We start from the raw sequence: 15,552 nt of genomic DNA, 5'->3' as shown, positions 1-15,552 counted from the left end.
ACGGTCAGCACAAAAGTGCGAGAGTTACCTCTGGGCACACACACACACACACACACACACACAAAGATTTGCTGAAAACTCCATCACAATGGAGCCATCCATTCGTGCCCACACAGGTGGTGCTGGAGTCATTTAATTATTTGCTAAGAGATCGTGGCCTGCTTAGTGGGAAAATGCTGTGCATTTTTTTTTTTTCCAGTGTTAAAATACTTGCTTCTATCCTAACTTAATGTCCACATACAATTATAAGTAATTGTCCTTGTTCATAGGTTGCTTTCCACAAAAAAAATTTAAGCACAATGGCACTTCCAAAACATTATATTCTTTGTTTGAGCAACCCGACATATAGTGTTAATTTCGCTAATAATACTATAATGAAAAATATTCGTCAATGACCTTTTTTTCCATGACTAAGTGCAGACGATAACGAGACGGCACTGATGTCATTAAACACTAATTCTGACTATATCAACATGCAATATTGTTGATGAAAAAGACGAGACTAAAATGTATTTTAAAAAATAAAACTTGACTAAAATATCTTAACAAAAAAAGAGGCAAAATATTATAGACTGTTTTTTTTTGTTGTTGTTTTTTTTTACAATCCAAATGTCCTGTTCATTGGATGGCATGAGCAGCAGTTTCCTTCCCTGTGCTGTGCGCAGTATATCAGGACTAAAACAAGCACAGTGAGGAGTCCCATTCAAGAAGTTTAAAGAAAACATTCGTTAAATGATGATAGCAACAGTTGGACTTGGGAGAAAGAGAAGATTGGATATTTGGGCCCATTTTCTCTACAATGAGGCTGAGAAAAACAAAACAAATGCCTTGTTATATTGGAAGGGAAACAATGTGGACACAATATATGGAAAGAATACAACGAACCTCATATAAGGATATAAGGGCTAACCACAAAGAAATTGAGGTAGGTAAATATATTGGTGGTAACGTTAGGTTGTTTTTTAAAGCTATATTAAGACAGCTGGTGAACACTATATTAGACAACTTAAGCTATATTAAGACAAGGCGGTGGTGTTACATTATATAGGCTGTGTTTTATAGCTAAACCAATCTCATTAAGCTAATAGGCTAGCAGCAAATTGTCATGAAGGACCTGAAAACGAGCTGCAAAGGTAACGTAGGATTAAGTATAGACAATTACTTATGTATTTTGGCATGCATTTGATGACATGCTGTTGTGTTTATTTGTCCTTCACATTGCCATCAAAATGAATTTGATTTGGCATCAAAATGAATTTGAATGTGTTATAAAAACGAATTGCCTACAAAAACGTATCTCAAAAAATGTGTCTGCAGTAATATGCCTGCATAACCTGCATTAATACTTACTTTGTGAGTATAAAACCACCTAGTTTTGATTGTGTAGGGGGTTTTTTTCTGGATACTCAGGTTTTGTGGTATTAAGTTAAAATCATAGCAATGGTTTACTTATAGTGCAACACTTCGATTTCCTGATGTTGCATCTGTCCAGAAATCATTGTATTTATTCCTGTCCTAGATTCCAGATAGAGCTACAGTAAAGCAACCACCCAGGAAAGAGGAGAGGCCAGCTATCTCAGGTGCATTCCTTTCTCACACAAAGTACAAACCAAACTCACAGGAACAATGTTACAAAGAGGCAGCGATAGCTCAATGGATAGGCTGGACAGGCCTCCCTCCACGGACAGTGGAAGATGAGGGCTTCATCATGATGATGGAAAAAAAAATTGATAAAAGACTGACAGTGCCAAAAAAAATTCAAACCTAGTGGACAAAATGTACCTGACCGAAAAGCAAAAATTCAAACACAGACTGGCCATGGCATGCAAAATAACCATTGGCTTAGACATATGGACTAAAAAAGGGGCTCACAGCTTCCTTTCTTGCAGTCAGTGCTTGTTATTTTAACTCCCAGGATAATAAAGCTGAACTCATTCTCCTGAACCTAAAGCAAATGTGTCACCCACACACTGCTCAGTCTATCGTTACTCTTGTGGATGAGTGTACAGAAGAATGGGGGATCCCAAAAGAAAAACGTACCATTATTACTGATAATGGAAGCAACATGGTTGCCGCTTTTCATTGCGGTGAAGAGGACACCAGTTCTTCTGAGGAGGACAATCCCCAGGATAGTGATGAAGAATATCAGGGAGAAGATGAAAGGTCAGTCTGTGCATGATGTTCATCATTTAAATATTTATGTATTTTTGAATGCTTATACAGGTGACAGCCCTCCCACATACTGTGACTATTCACTGTTTTAGATATTGTTCCTAAAATTGTATATGAAATCAGCATTTTTTTAAATAATTCGTGTGGTGATAAATTATGTGCTAATGTATACAATTAATTCTTCTTGGAGGATTTATGAAAAGTCTGTGTGTTCTTTGTTCAACTTTCCATTAGTTACGGAACCATTGAAGAGGATCCCCTGTATGGTCCAAACCCTCCAGCTTGTGGTCAACATGATCCAGCAGGAACACACAATCAAACGACTGCTGGACAAAGTCAGGCACCTGGTGAAACTGTTTCACAAATCATCTGTTGTCACAGAGTGGTTGCTGCAACAGTGTGGACTCATCCTCAAAGACTGTCCAACCAGATGGTCCAGTTCTTATTTGATGACCTCTCGTTTTCTTGAAGTGAAAGACTATCTTACATCGGTAGCTGACACCATGAGCTGGGACTGCCTGCTACCCAGTGAGTGGCAGAAGGTGGTTATCCTCAGAGACTTGCTCCTTCCATTTGCAGAACACAGGAAAGTGCTTGAAAGTGACACCAATTCCCTATCCCTTATTGTGCCTGCACAATTGGACTTGAGGAGTCACCTGTCTGAGTTCTCCCTAGCTCATGCCAGGTGCTACAGGGACGTAACTACACTGGCACAGAAGATGAGTGCAAATATGGATCAATGCTTCAGCTGTTTCCTTGATGTCATGGCCAACAAGTTCTCTCCTCTTGTTGTGGCTGCATGTTTTGTTGACACAAGTGTATCAGCTGAAGCCCTTATTGAAAATAGTGATGAGGAAATTCAGAATCTTCTAAAAAAGGCGGAAGACTACATTACTCAGTGTGCCACCGAGACTGCAAGAGGAGGTGACTGATGAGGAAGAGGATACTGGGTATACAGAGGCTTCAGAGTCAGCGATAACCCATCTGCCAAAACGGCCTAGATTTAGGTTTTTCATTGTCAATCGCCCATCGAGGCCAAGCACTTCCAAGACCTCTATCAGGCAGGATATTCAGAAATACAAAGAAGGGCTGTGCCATGCTAACACTGAGGAATCTGGGATGGATTTTTGGACATCTCAGAGTTGCACTGTGTTTGCACACCTGAAACCTCTGGCCTTGGACCTTCTGGCAATGCCAGCATCACAAGCCTTTGCTGAGCGTGCCTTCAGTTTAACAGGGGACCTCACAAGCAGCTGCTGCAACAGAGCATGGACCACATTGGAAAGAAGTGCTTTTCTCAAGCTGAATAAAATCTAAATAGTGTGATGGCTACCAGAGATTGTTTTGGTTGTAGTTTTCTTTTTCAGTTTTACTTTCAACAACACAAGACACACAGACACAAACATAACGTTTATTTGCACCTTTCCTTATCATAGTTGTTGTTGTTCTAACAAACCTTGCCTTGTTTAACCTTTAATATTGATGCCATGTGACAGCATTTTTTTTTTTTTTACCTTATGTTAACCTTATTAACATTATTGATTCATTATTAAGTCCATATGGCACAATTTAAGTTTTATCTAAGATCTATTTATTTATTTAAATGCAAGTAGATTGCAATTGGTGTGTGTACAGTATTCTTTTCAATTTGACAAGGCTAACTACTTTTGTTTCTGTTGTTCATAACAGAAAGGTAAGTTTGTCATGTACTTTAGGCAACCAAAAAAAAAAAACAAATGGTTTCAAAAAGTTTCATTGTCTGTACTGCTCTCAATGTTTTATAGTAGTTTTAAAGAGAGTATTGGGCCCCAGTTGTTGAATCATGTTGGTTCAAAATAAATATGCAAATCAGAACATGTTCTATGTCTGGATGTATTCCTTAAATTGACACTATCAGACCAGACACTTTCTGAAAAACTGCAGTGCATTCTTAATCATTCAACCTGTGTTTTTTATCAGATAAATCTTATGTGAAATAATAACTAAAATGACAAAATTATTGGTTTTGGCTAGACTATATTGACTGAATTGTTAATCAATAATAATCTTATTGCGAAACATTTCTACAGTTTTATGTGACTAAAATGTCAACATGACAGTTTCATTGACTAAAACTAGACTAAAATACTAAGGGTTTTCTTTGACTAAGATAAGACTAAAATGCCCAGACTTTTAGTCAACTAAAACTTGACTTAAAAAAAAAAAAAAAAAAAAAAAAAAAACAGGATATGGTTGACTAAATATGATAAAAACTTTTTAAAAGGACATTTGACACAGGACTAAGACTAAATTTAAAAATAGCTGACAAAATTAACACTACCGACATAGTGATATTACCAACTGCAGAAATGTGGGCTAGGCTATCCATGTTTTCGACCAATGAAAGATGGGGGGAGAATTCGGGAAACCTGTTTAAAAACAGTCATTATGTTGGCTTGAAAAAACTGATAAGGGTTTTTTTTTAAGGGTTCATAAACTATGACTAAATTTGTTCTCATTGGTGATCTATTTAAATGATTTAAACAGAAATTAAGAAACTACTACATTTCAGGACCGATTCTTCAGTGCCAGAGCCACCCAGACATCATCAGCATAAAGACAATGGACGGAACAAGACAGCAGATGGAGAAGCTAGTTTCTTTATTTTATAAACACTTTCAAACACTATAAACTTCACAATCTGGGGACATAAGAATCAGAGCATCCTCTAGTGTGCGTACAGCATATAATACATGCAAACACAGGGCATACACACCCATGCAGACCCAAAGAACAGGCTAAGAAGTGCCATTATGCAATCCGGTGGAAATGTCACTGCGAAAGGAACAAGAACTACTTAAATTATTGACCAACCAAAAGCCACATCTCACTTTCAGTCTGAAGGTCTGTGCAAAGAACCAGACTTGTCCAGACTGCAGAGTCTCAATCAGGAGAATGAGGGTGGAGAGGGAAGATTGTTTAGGTATGCGATGAAAAACAAATCTTTACCGGGTGGGAGAGAGTGTGTTGAATGAATGATAAGATCAAAAAGATAGAACTGTGTTTTTCCACAAAGAGGGAGAATCTTATCTCTGAAGGCAAGGAAATGTGAAAAGATGTGACATTTTTACACATAAAAGCAGAAAGGGGTCAGAGAGGGCCAGAAAGTCAGGGGTCAGCCATCAATCTCGGACACAGACAGAGCTGTAAAGTTTAATGACATGTCTAAGGAAACAGAGGAAGTGGCTACATAAACCATTTCTGCTTGTATTTCCTGCCTGTTCAGGGAAACAAACCGTACATTTTCTAGGTTACAAGACCACCTGTGGTGGCAAGACTATACCTGTGTGGTTACAGGCTAAAGTCACCTGATTTTCCACTGCAACGATGCTTCAAAGTCAAGATAAAATAGCATTTGTAACCCACTTCCATAATGTGACTTTTTTTCTTGTCAAAAAACCTGTTTCACTTGGAAATAAGGACATGACTTGATTTTATTCATTGGGAATTGACTGAATTGTGAAAACTGGGTGTTCCATACCAGAACAGAGTCAGACCTTAATGTGAGTTTGCAGTCAATTGTGGAGGACTACTACCCTCCAGAAAGAATGCTGGCTCTCACTTTTGAGACGGCTTTTTAACCGCTTTTTAGAAAGTTGCATGGCACTGATGAATCATGCACATGTGCCAAAATTATACATTTTGATTTCACGTTTGACTTTAAATGGTTGGATAATAAATTAATTTTCTTTTGAAATGGTGCCCCTGCAAAAGCTAGATTAGAATATGAACACTGTGGGCTTAGTAAAAATGCAGAACTGAGGCAAAAGATATCAACCCCTAAGCAGACAAGAAAAGAAGAGAAAGGAGTTTGTTAGTGTGAAAGTATGCCATATGATATTTTATATTCTTAGCGACTGGAAAGAGAACGGAGATAAGGATTAGGTAAAGGAAGGGTGTAAAGAGAGTGAGGGTTCCTGGATGGAGCTCTGAGCTCTGCTCCGAATTACATAAACCAGTGTGTCAGCTGGCAACTTTAATGCTTAACTCAAGCCTTTAAAGAAAGTGCATTCACGTGTATACAGTACACACACCTCAGATTGCTGCAAAGCAAACATGCACATGAACAGCAAAGGCATATGCACTTTTGATCTTGCCAATCAAGCTTAGCAGTTTGGTTTTTTTTAATGAAGTAACTACTGCTACAATCACTGACCATCTGTGGTGGAATGATATGTTTTCGGTTGAAAACTCCTTTCTCTGTTTCCTAACGTCCTCGTTTTCAAAGTATGCAGTAATAGACAGCATTTTTGAATGTCTCCAATATGAATAAGAGGTATTAACATAGCAAAATCAATGTGTTTTCAACCGTAAATGTATTAAAGTGGACATGGCCTGAGAGTAACTGTCAATGGGGAAAGAGAGGATGAAAATAGGAAATGTTGCTCTGTTCATGTCTTTCATGACATCCTGCCACATTCCTGAACCCATGAGGTGCATAAGAGAATATAAGCAACAGTGGCATGTTCGGTATTCATGCATAATACAGTGCTGAAATTCGCTGACTTGTTCACCCATTCACTATTCAATACATAGTTCGCAATATGGGTGGCGGCATTCGGTCACAGCTTCAGACAACTTTGTGTAAATTGTTGCATCCCGTATGATCAAAACAACTACTAATCCAATCTGAGCGTTCAGACTGAGACTCAACAGAAAAAAATCTGATTTTAATCATACTACAAAACCAAATATGGACAGTTAATATTAATTCATGTGTCATTGTATTTTCATGTGTTTCTACTACACAAATGGATAAACGGACAAGTTGGATAAGTCAGAAAATGTTTAATGCCTGTCTGAAAAAAGCCTAAATGTCAGATGTGAATAAAACTAAAGCTTACAAAATTGCCATTACAATGGTTTTTCCTTTTACATCCTTGGGGAATAAATCCTTTTTATCTGCGTTTTTGATTGTGACTGTGTCTACATATTTCAGGAGTGAAAAACGAAGTGTGTATGACATCTATTTCAGTTTTCATAGAAGTCTGGACTGCCCAAGTGCTCCTTTTACTACAGGTCAGATTATATAAGAACAACATCATATATCTAAATAACTACACACACACACACACACACACACACACACACACACACACACACACTCTTACAAACCAGGGGCAGGGGAGGAGACTAGGAGAACCCAACTTGTAATTCTAGGCTAAATTATTCATTTTAGGTTCCAAAGGCTGAAATATTGATGTAGAGACAATTCCTTCTCTTTATTTTCTACAATCTATTTGTCTTTGCCTTTTCCATCTTTCCCTTCCTCCTATACTCATTGTCTGTGGTCTGTGCCTGTCATCCGTTATCTCTACAGAGAGATCCACTAAAAGCGTGTACCCGCAGTGAGTGTGTGTGTGTGTGTGTGTTATGTGAAATTGAGTGTATACTGCGCTGTCAACCCTCCATAGGATCTTTCCTGTGTGAAAACACTCCAACAGGTTATCTGCCAGGAGTCATGACCAAACCACTGAGCCATGGCACTAGTGTGTGGGTCACCATTCAGATCACTATCAAATTGATAAAGCCAGAGTTGAGTCATTATGGGAAATAAAAATCCTGACAACTCGTGGGCTTCGAAATCCTTAACTCTCTTTCTCCCTCTATTCCTTTGTAAATCTCTGCTGGGTTTACTCAATGTGTTCTCTCACTCGACAGAGCTCAGGTTTCAAAGATAGTTTTTATGAGGTACTGTGTGTGTGAATTTGTTAAAGGTTCATCTGAACTCAAGGTTGTCTTCTCAATGGCCAAAGACTGACAAAAGCAATTTCTCTCAAAGTCAAACATCTCCCCTTTGTACAAAACTGGAATGCAGGACATCAAGTATACAAGGACGTGAGTTAGGAGGGGCGTGTGCATGCAAAGACAGGCCGAAAAGATATTAATAGTGAGGGATAGTTCATCCAAAAAAAGACAAAGAAAATTATGTCATCCTTTGTTGACTCTCATGCCGCTTGAACCACTTATAACTTAAATTTCCATTGGTTCCTCACACAAATCTATTGTATGGCTTCAAAACGCTTGGAATATAGGGCACGAGTCACATGAACTACTTTTATGGTGCTTTTTTGTCCGTTTTTGAGCTTGAAAGCCAATGGTCACCAACTACTTTTGTACTGAAAAGAGCAGCTTGGACATTCTACTAAATATTAGTGACAAAGGAAGTCACATCATTCAGTTAAAAGAGCCATTCACCTTTTTGTTTAAGTGCATGCACAATAGCTGGACCAGCATAAAAAAATACAGCTTTTTAGCATAATAATTTGAGGTAGGAAAATTTATTATGCTAGTGTTGTCAGATTGTAGTGGTAATTTGATATGTTCTATTGAAACGTAAGCTTAGCAAACAGGTTTTAAGATTTCGGTCTTCCCCTGTTTAAATAGATAGGAATTTCTTGCATGACAAAAAAAAAAAAAAAAAAGGAAGTCTTTAAGATTTTAACATCGTGAGTGAGTAAATGGTGGCAATGTTCATTGTGAACTATTCCTTTAATAGTTGCATACACCGATCAGCCACAACATTAAAACCACCTGCCTAATATTGTGTAGGTCCCCCTTGTGCTGCCAAAACAGCGCCAACCCGCATCTCAGAATAGCAGAGATCAGCAGTTACAGAAATACTCAAACAGCCCATCTGGCACAAACAATCATGCCATGGTCCAAACCGCTGAGATCAAATTTTTTCCCCATTCTGATGGTTGATGTGAACATTAACTGAAGCTCCTGACCCGTATCTGCATGACTTTATGCACTGCAGCCACACGATTGGCTGATTAGACAATCGCATGGATGATTGTTGGGCCAGACTGGTTCGAACAGTTTTGGCGGCATGAGGGGGACCTACACAATATTAGGCAGGTGATTGTAATGTTGTGGCTGATCGGTGTATATTCCACAACAATTTGAAATCTTTCCAAATCTCTCCCTCCAGTTTCCCAGTTTTTCCTCTTTTAGTCACTCTTTGTCTTGTGGATGGTTTAAACTCTTGAGTCTGTGCTTAAACATTATTGTGACAGTGGGAGGTGAACTTAAGTCCATCTCCCTGGTGGAATTACATTCACAAACACCTCAGACATTTTTTGAAGAACTTAGCAGACAAGACCAAAAAGCACGACCAAATCCCCTCTACTGAGACCCATGGCCCAAGAGTAGCTACAGCTATAAAATTGAATCAAACAGCTTATTTTCTCACTGTTATCTGACAGTAGAAACAGACAAATAAAGAGTCTCTCATTTGTAGCCGAATGTTGTCAACAATAAAGTGTTGTGATAGAAGCATTGTGTTTGGTGGAGGTGAAGGTCTGGATGCCCTCGAGCTAATGTGTGTGAATTACAATGAGTCTCCAAACCACAAGCGCAAACCTCCAGAGGACGAACATACTGGCTAACCTCCTCATCCGTTTCTCCTCTCCTCCATGAAATATTTGTCTCGTGCAGAGGAACACTGTCACTCACACATACATACAGCTACAATAACCATTTGTCTTTTATGAGTGAAAGCTAAATGACACAGGGATGGAGACAGAAGCTGTTATAAATCACTCACACACACACACACACACACACACACACACACCGAAAACATTTACCTCACAGAGTGAAAGTCAAAAATGCATTTAGGGCATTGAACACGTACACACATGAACACACTTGCTCACACTCCTCCCAAATGGCAAAATATATTCTTCTGTCCAAGACTGATTTGAAACATATAGTAAATATGTTCTAAACAGCACAGTTGAAAGTTAATTAATATATATTTTAAGGTGTTAATACAATTTTGTTAAACTACACAATTCAATTTAATGGAATTTTATTTTAAAACGAAATACATAAATCTTAAAAATAGGCTAAAATATATATTTTTTTAAGTGTAATCTAAAATATTTAAACATACTTAAAATAAATATACATTAAATATATATCAAAAATATAATTTGTGCCATATGGTATATAAGCCTCTAACACTAGTAAAGAATGATGTGACACGTCAACCTGGCAATACATTTCTTCAATGGATTGCCAGGTTGATGCGTCACATCATTCTTTACTACCAAGGTGTAAAGAATGTCTACCAAGGTGTACAGACAAATAAAGACAGACTGAAGCCGACATACTGACTGAAAGCAAAACTGAAGGAGAAAGGAAAGCCAAGGGAATGGTAAAAAAGAGAGGGCACCCTGCTGAGTTGTCCTCAGTCAATAAAAATGGGTTGGACCGGAGACAGGACATGTCCTGCTGTCTTAATGAGGACAGACGTGGAGACAGAGATGACAGAACCCTCACAAACATGACAGATTAATATTACATCAGGTAGGACATCAGGACATGGGTCCCAAAAAAGGACAATGTCAAATACTAATTTAATCGTTGCCAGCCTTAGAAACAAACCAAACGGTCAAAGATCCCTAAGTGAAAGATCAAAACAAAAATGGTATTGAATAGCTGCAGATGAATGTGGATGGTAGCAGGCCAGTCAAATTCAATGTTGTTTTGGTAACCAGGTAGGCTGAACAGCATAATGTGTCAAAGAACAAGCATGGCTGAGGGCTCGATGCAAACAGAAACATGTCAATGACAAATGGTGGAACGTAGACATCAAAGAGAGAGCTGATGACAGCGGCAGAGAGGCAGATCACCTCGGAGAGCTGCCATGCTGAACAAGCTCAACCATGGCGATATACAGTATACGACCCTCTTCCTCTTCCTCCTGTCTGAATGACAGGTTATAACCGGGAGTTTTATGGAGTGAATAAAGTCTAGCAGCTGTACCTCTAAATCGTGACAATAGACTAATTTTAGTGTTTTTATTTTATTTTAGCATATTTTACCACTTTTTATTTATACAATAATGGACTGGACAAGAAAATAATTTGGAGAACAGGGAAGAACGGGATGTACCTAAAAAATGTTGCGAACCATACACAAGCTTGCGCTATTCATGATGCAATAATACAATGATTTATTGCAATTCCTTTTCTCAAGATTTTGCATTGATACTATAGATTCTAATATCAGTTTTTTGTATTTGTGTGTGTGTGTGTGTGTGTGTGTGTATGTCAATTCATATAATTTCCTCCAGTTGAAATTGATTTACACATCCTCATGGCATTCCAAACCCATTACTTACTTTCTTCTGCAAAACACACATTGTGTATGGTACCTCAGAGAAGCAGCTCTGATTTCAGAGTTAGACGACCTAATTTTTCATTAAAAGGAATAGTACACCCTAAAATGTAAATTCTGTCATCATTTATTCACCATCATGTCGTTCCAAACCCAAATGACTTTATTCTGCAGAACACAAAAGTTTATATTTTAAAGAATGTCACAATCGCGGATTTCCATACAACAGCAGTTGATAGTGAAAAAAAGCACCCAGAAGTGTATAGAAGTAGTCCATGTGACTCGTGCGTCATATACCAAGTCTTTTGAAGCCAGATGATCACTTTGATGATGAAAAGATCTCAATTTAAATCATTATTCACTAGAAAATCACATCATTGTAAACTCATGTAAACAGAGCACAGACCCAATATGGCAACACAACAAAAACAATAAAACTTCATTGGCTCTTGTGTCATGACATTTGGTCACAAGACACACAAGAATCAGTGAGGTTTGATGTTACTGACACTTCACCTTACAGTATTTGACTTGAGCTCTGTATTGAAGAGCTGATCAATGATTTGATTTGAGAGTGAATAATGACACAAATTACGGTCTATTCATTATTCAAGTTGATCGAATGCCTTCAGAAGACTTGGAATATGATAATATATCCATGATAATGGAATATGAATATCCGTACCAGACAAAAGCTAGCTGTTTAGCTTTTGAGATTAAGCTGATCCCACAGATTCACTCTCGTTTATGCATTTAATGCAAGAAACAATTCAGTCATAAATAATCAACCACAAAGCACCTTTCCAACTCCAGCTTCTCCTTTCTTTGTATGCTCACAACAGATTTAGAGCAGGTTTGATTCGGTCTGATGATGATCGATGGCTGGGATTAATTTATCATCTGATTTTACAGACAGCAGCATCCTAAGAGAGGACAGCCAGTGATCAATCAGAGCTTATTATCAAGTCTCTGATGGATCCATCACACACTCATGCTCAAGCAGCTCCAGAGGTTAGTAGCATACGAGTAGCCTGACAGACACATTTAATATACTGACGGATTGATGCATGATGAAACATCATTAGGCCTCTGACATTTACACAATGCCCAGACAGCTCCGAGTACATTAATAAAGAAATCCCCATGAATGATGGACAATAAGTGACATTGTTGATGGAAGTTAGTCTCGCTCCATTCCTGACATGATAATTTGACTCTGTCATATGAGTGATTGGGCAAACGTCTGCCTGATCATATATAACGCGTGTGTGTGTGTGTGTGTGTGTGTGTGTGTGTGTGTGTGTGTGTGTGTACCTTGATGTATCCTCCCGTAGAAACGAGTACTCTGTTATCCGGGGAGAAATGCAGATCAGTCACCCATCCGCCGTGGAAAGAATCCATGGAGTCTTTAGTGTCCCGGGAACAAATCTTCAGGAGAGCGCCATCCAACATGCTCCACAGCTAAAAGACACAAATAACACAACATTAGATCAGTACGCAATGAATTATTAATACATTTACAGTCATACTGAACAGTACAAAGTAGATTCAAAAAAGTACTAAAGGGATCATATAGCATGTGGAATCAAATTTTCCTTGATAAAAAATTTAGATAAAAGCATTTGATGTACTGTAGACACATCTGGTTACTTTCAAAACAGAAAAGTCCTCACCAGGGCAAACAGATTAAACTAAACTGCATAAATGACTATTTCCAAACTAGTCTGGCAGCAAAAACATGAATACAGTACATATTGCATAATCATCCATGTTTAAACAGTTATTTCAAATGTGAAGTTGCCATTTCTTAAAAGGCACAGCAGCAAAAATGGACCTTTCAATTACACAAAGCCAGAAGATGGTGGAAAATGGTGAAAAACAAAATGATGACTGTTTTGGTGCAAAAGAACCTTGAGTAACATTATAGGAGGACCTCAGGGATGGCAATTATTAAAAATGTATGATATGACCCCTTTTATCAAGTCAACTGATCACACATTTATTGTGAGAAGCTAAAATAAGACTTTACGAATGTAAATATACATTTATCTGTTGACTTACAGGCATTAAAGCCTGATTAATAACACTGTTTCTCTGTCGCTGAGTTAAATAATAGGAGGATTAAGCTTTGAAAAACAGCACAACAGGCCATGAATTATAACATCACAGCATAGTGTGCCTTTCTCTCACTTTTTGTGGTTCTCTTGCTTTCTCTGTTTCCCTCTTTCTCTCTCTGAGCAGCATCTTTAATTGATGAGGTAGATCTTGCTTCTTTACACTTCTGAGCATTGGGCCTGTCTCACAGCAGGAGAAGCTCAGACAGAGACAGTTTGGATGAGACGACAGGTGCGTTTTACTGGAGAGGAAGCAGGGGAAGATAGGAAAACAAACGCAGAGTTATGGGGATTATGATTTCAAGAAGTAAATTTTCCTCTGTCTGCTCTCTCTTATCTTTTATTCTTTTTTTATTTAAACAGCTCTATTTGTTCTCCATGTTGCTTTTGCTGTCTATGTCATTTTGTTGTTGTCTAGTGTACTTGCACTGTGTTGTCCTTTGATTTGTCTGTGCTCCGAGTGTTTATAGAAATTTTACGGTACTAAATTTTACATTTCTTTAGACATGTTTCTTTTTGTAAGCAACTCTTGCATGTACATTTTTAAGATGCAGTGTTAAAAAGAACATCACCTTTTAAAAGATCTCGAGATACCTGTGTTCTGTTCCATTCGTTGCACTGCCTCTAACTTGAACAGCCCCTCATATGAAATTAATTGTAAAGCATTATATAAATGTAATCATGTTATCTTTTTTTTTAAATAAGTAAATCTAAAAAGTGACAGCGTGCAAATCTAGTTTTTTTATATTGAGGGTCCCTGCGTTGGCTGAAAATCTATTAACTATTAGCCATTCAAGGTGTCATGACATGCCTTTATATATACACATGCATATATACAGTTGTGGCCAAAAATATTGGCACCCTTGGTAAATATGAGCAAAGATGACTTGGGGGGGAGGGGGTGACCTCATAATTAAATATTTTTCTCCAAAACAAGTTTGCTACAATTACTGGCACCCCTAGAAATTCTTATGAGTAAAATATATCTGAAGTACCTTCCCATTCATATTTTAAACTTTTTAGTACAATTGGGTGAGACTAGGAACATGAAGCTGTTTAGCCATGACTTCCTTTTTCACATGGGTATAAATATGAGGTAACACAGGCCAAATTCACTTAGTCATCCATCACAATGGGTAAGACCAAAGAATATAGTATGATGTGCTGCAAAATGTTGTTGAGCTTCACAAAATGGGAAGTGGCTATAAGAAAATAGCTAAAGCATTGAAAATGCCCATTTCCACCATCAGGGCAATAATTAAGAAGTTCCAATCAACTGGAGATATTACGAACTGGCCTGGAAGAGGACGTGTGTCTATATTGTCTCCACGCACTGTGAGGAGGATGGTGAGTGGCCAAAAATTCTCCAAGGATCACAGCTGGAGAATTACAGAAATTATTTGGGTCTTGGGGTCAGAAAGTCTTCAAACTACAATCAGAAGTCACCTACATCACAAGTTGTTTGGGAGGGTTTCAAGAAAAAAGCCTCTGCTCTCATCCAACAACAAACTCAAGTGTCTTCAGTTTGCCAGACACTACTGGAACTTCTAATAGGACTGGGTTCTATGGTCAGATAATAAAAAAATAGAGCTTTTTGGCAGCAAACACCAGAGATGGGTTTGGCGCACTCAGAGAGGTAGCCATATGGAAAAGTACCCCATGCCCACAGTTAAATATGGTGGTAGATTTTTAACGTTGTGGGGCTGTTTTATGCCAGAGGTCCTGGACATCTTGTTCGGATACATGGCATCATGGACTCTATCAAATACCAACAGATTAAAAAATTAAAAAAACCTGACTGCCTCTGCCAGAAAGCTTAAAATGAGCTGTGGTTGGATCTTCTAGCAGGACAATGATCCAAAACAAACTTCAAAATCAACACAAAAAATGGTTCACTGTCCACAAAATCAAAGTTCTGCCATGGCCATCCCAGTCCTTGACCTGAACCTCATAGAAAACCTGTGGGGTGAACTGAAGAGGAGAGTCCACCAACATGGACCTCGGAATTTGAAGTATCTGAAAGATTCTGTATGGAGGAATGGTGTCAGATCCCTTGCCATGTGTTCTCCAACCTAATTAGGCATTATAGGAGAAGACA

General features: G+C 38.2%; 1 protein-coding gene across 10 annotated transcripts in view; it reads right to left on the bottom strand.

Annotated features, from left to right (window-relative positions):
• LOC127436881 (apoptotic protease-activating factor 1-like) overlaps positions 1-15,552 on the bottom strand; it is a 58,484-nt gene that overhangs the window by 17,324 nt on the left and 25,608 nt on the right. For 9 of the 10 annotated variants that reach the window (XR_007896471.1, XR_007896472.1, XR_007896473.1 and 6 more), the window contains one exon: positions 12,655-12,801. Coding sequence is in view for 5 of the 10 variants with exons in the window: in XM_051691354.1 (XP_051547314.1) it covers positions 12,655-12,801 (147 nt within the window). In the remaining 5 variants the exon portion in view is untranslated. Of the gene's footprint in view, positions 1-12,654; positions 12,802-13,530; positions 13,697-15,552 lie in introns of those variants that run through there. The other variant, XR_007896475.1, reaches the window with a different exon arrangement.

The sequence above is a fragment of the Myxocyprinus asiaticus genome, chromosome 47 (genome assembly GCF_019703515.2).
Source record: "Myxocyprinus asiaticus isolate MX2 ecotype Aquarium Trade chromosome 47, UBuf_Myxa_2, whole genome shotgun sequence".
NCBI classification, from domain to species: Eukaryota; Metazoa; Chordata; class Actinopteri; order Cypriniformes; family Catostomidae; genus Myxocyprinus; species Myxocyprinus asiaticus.
This window is presented reverse-complemented; position numbering and strand designations above follow the sequence as displayed.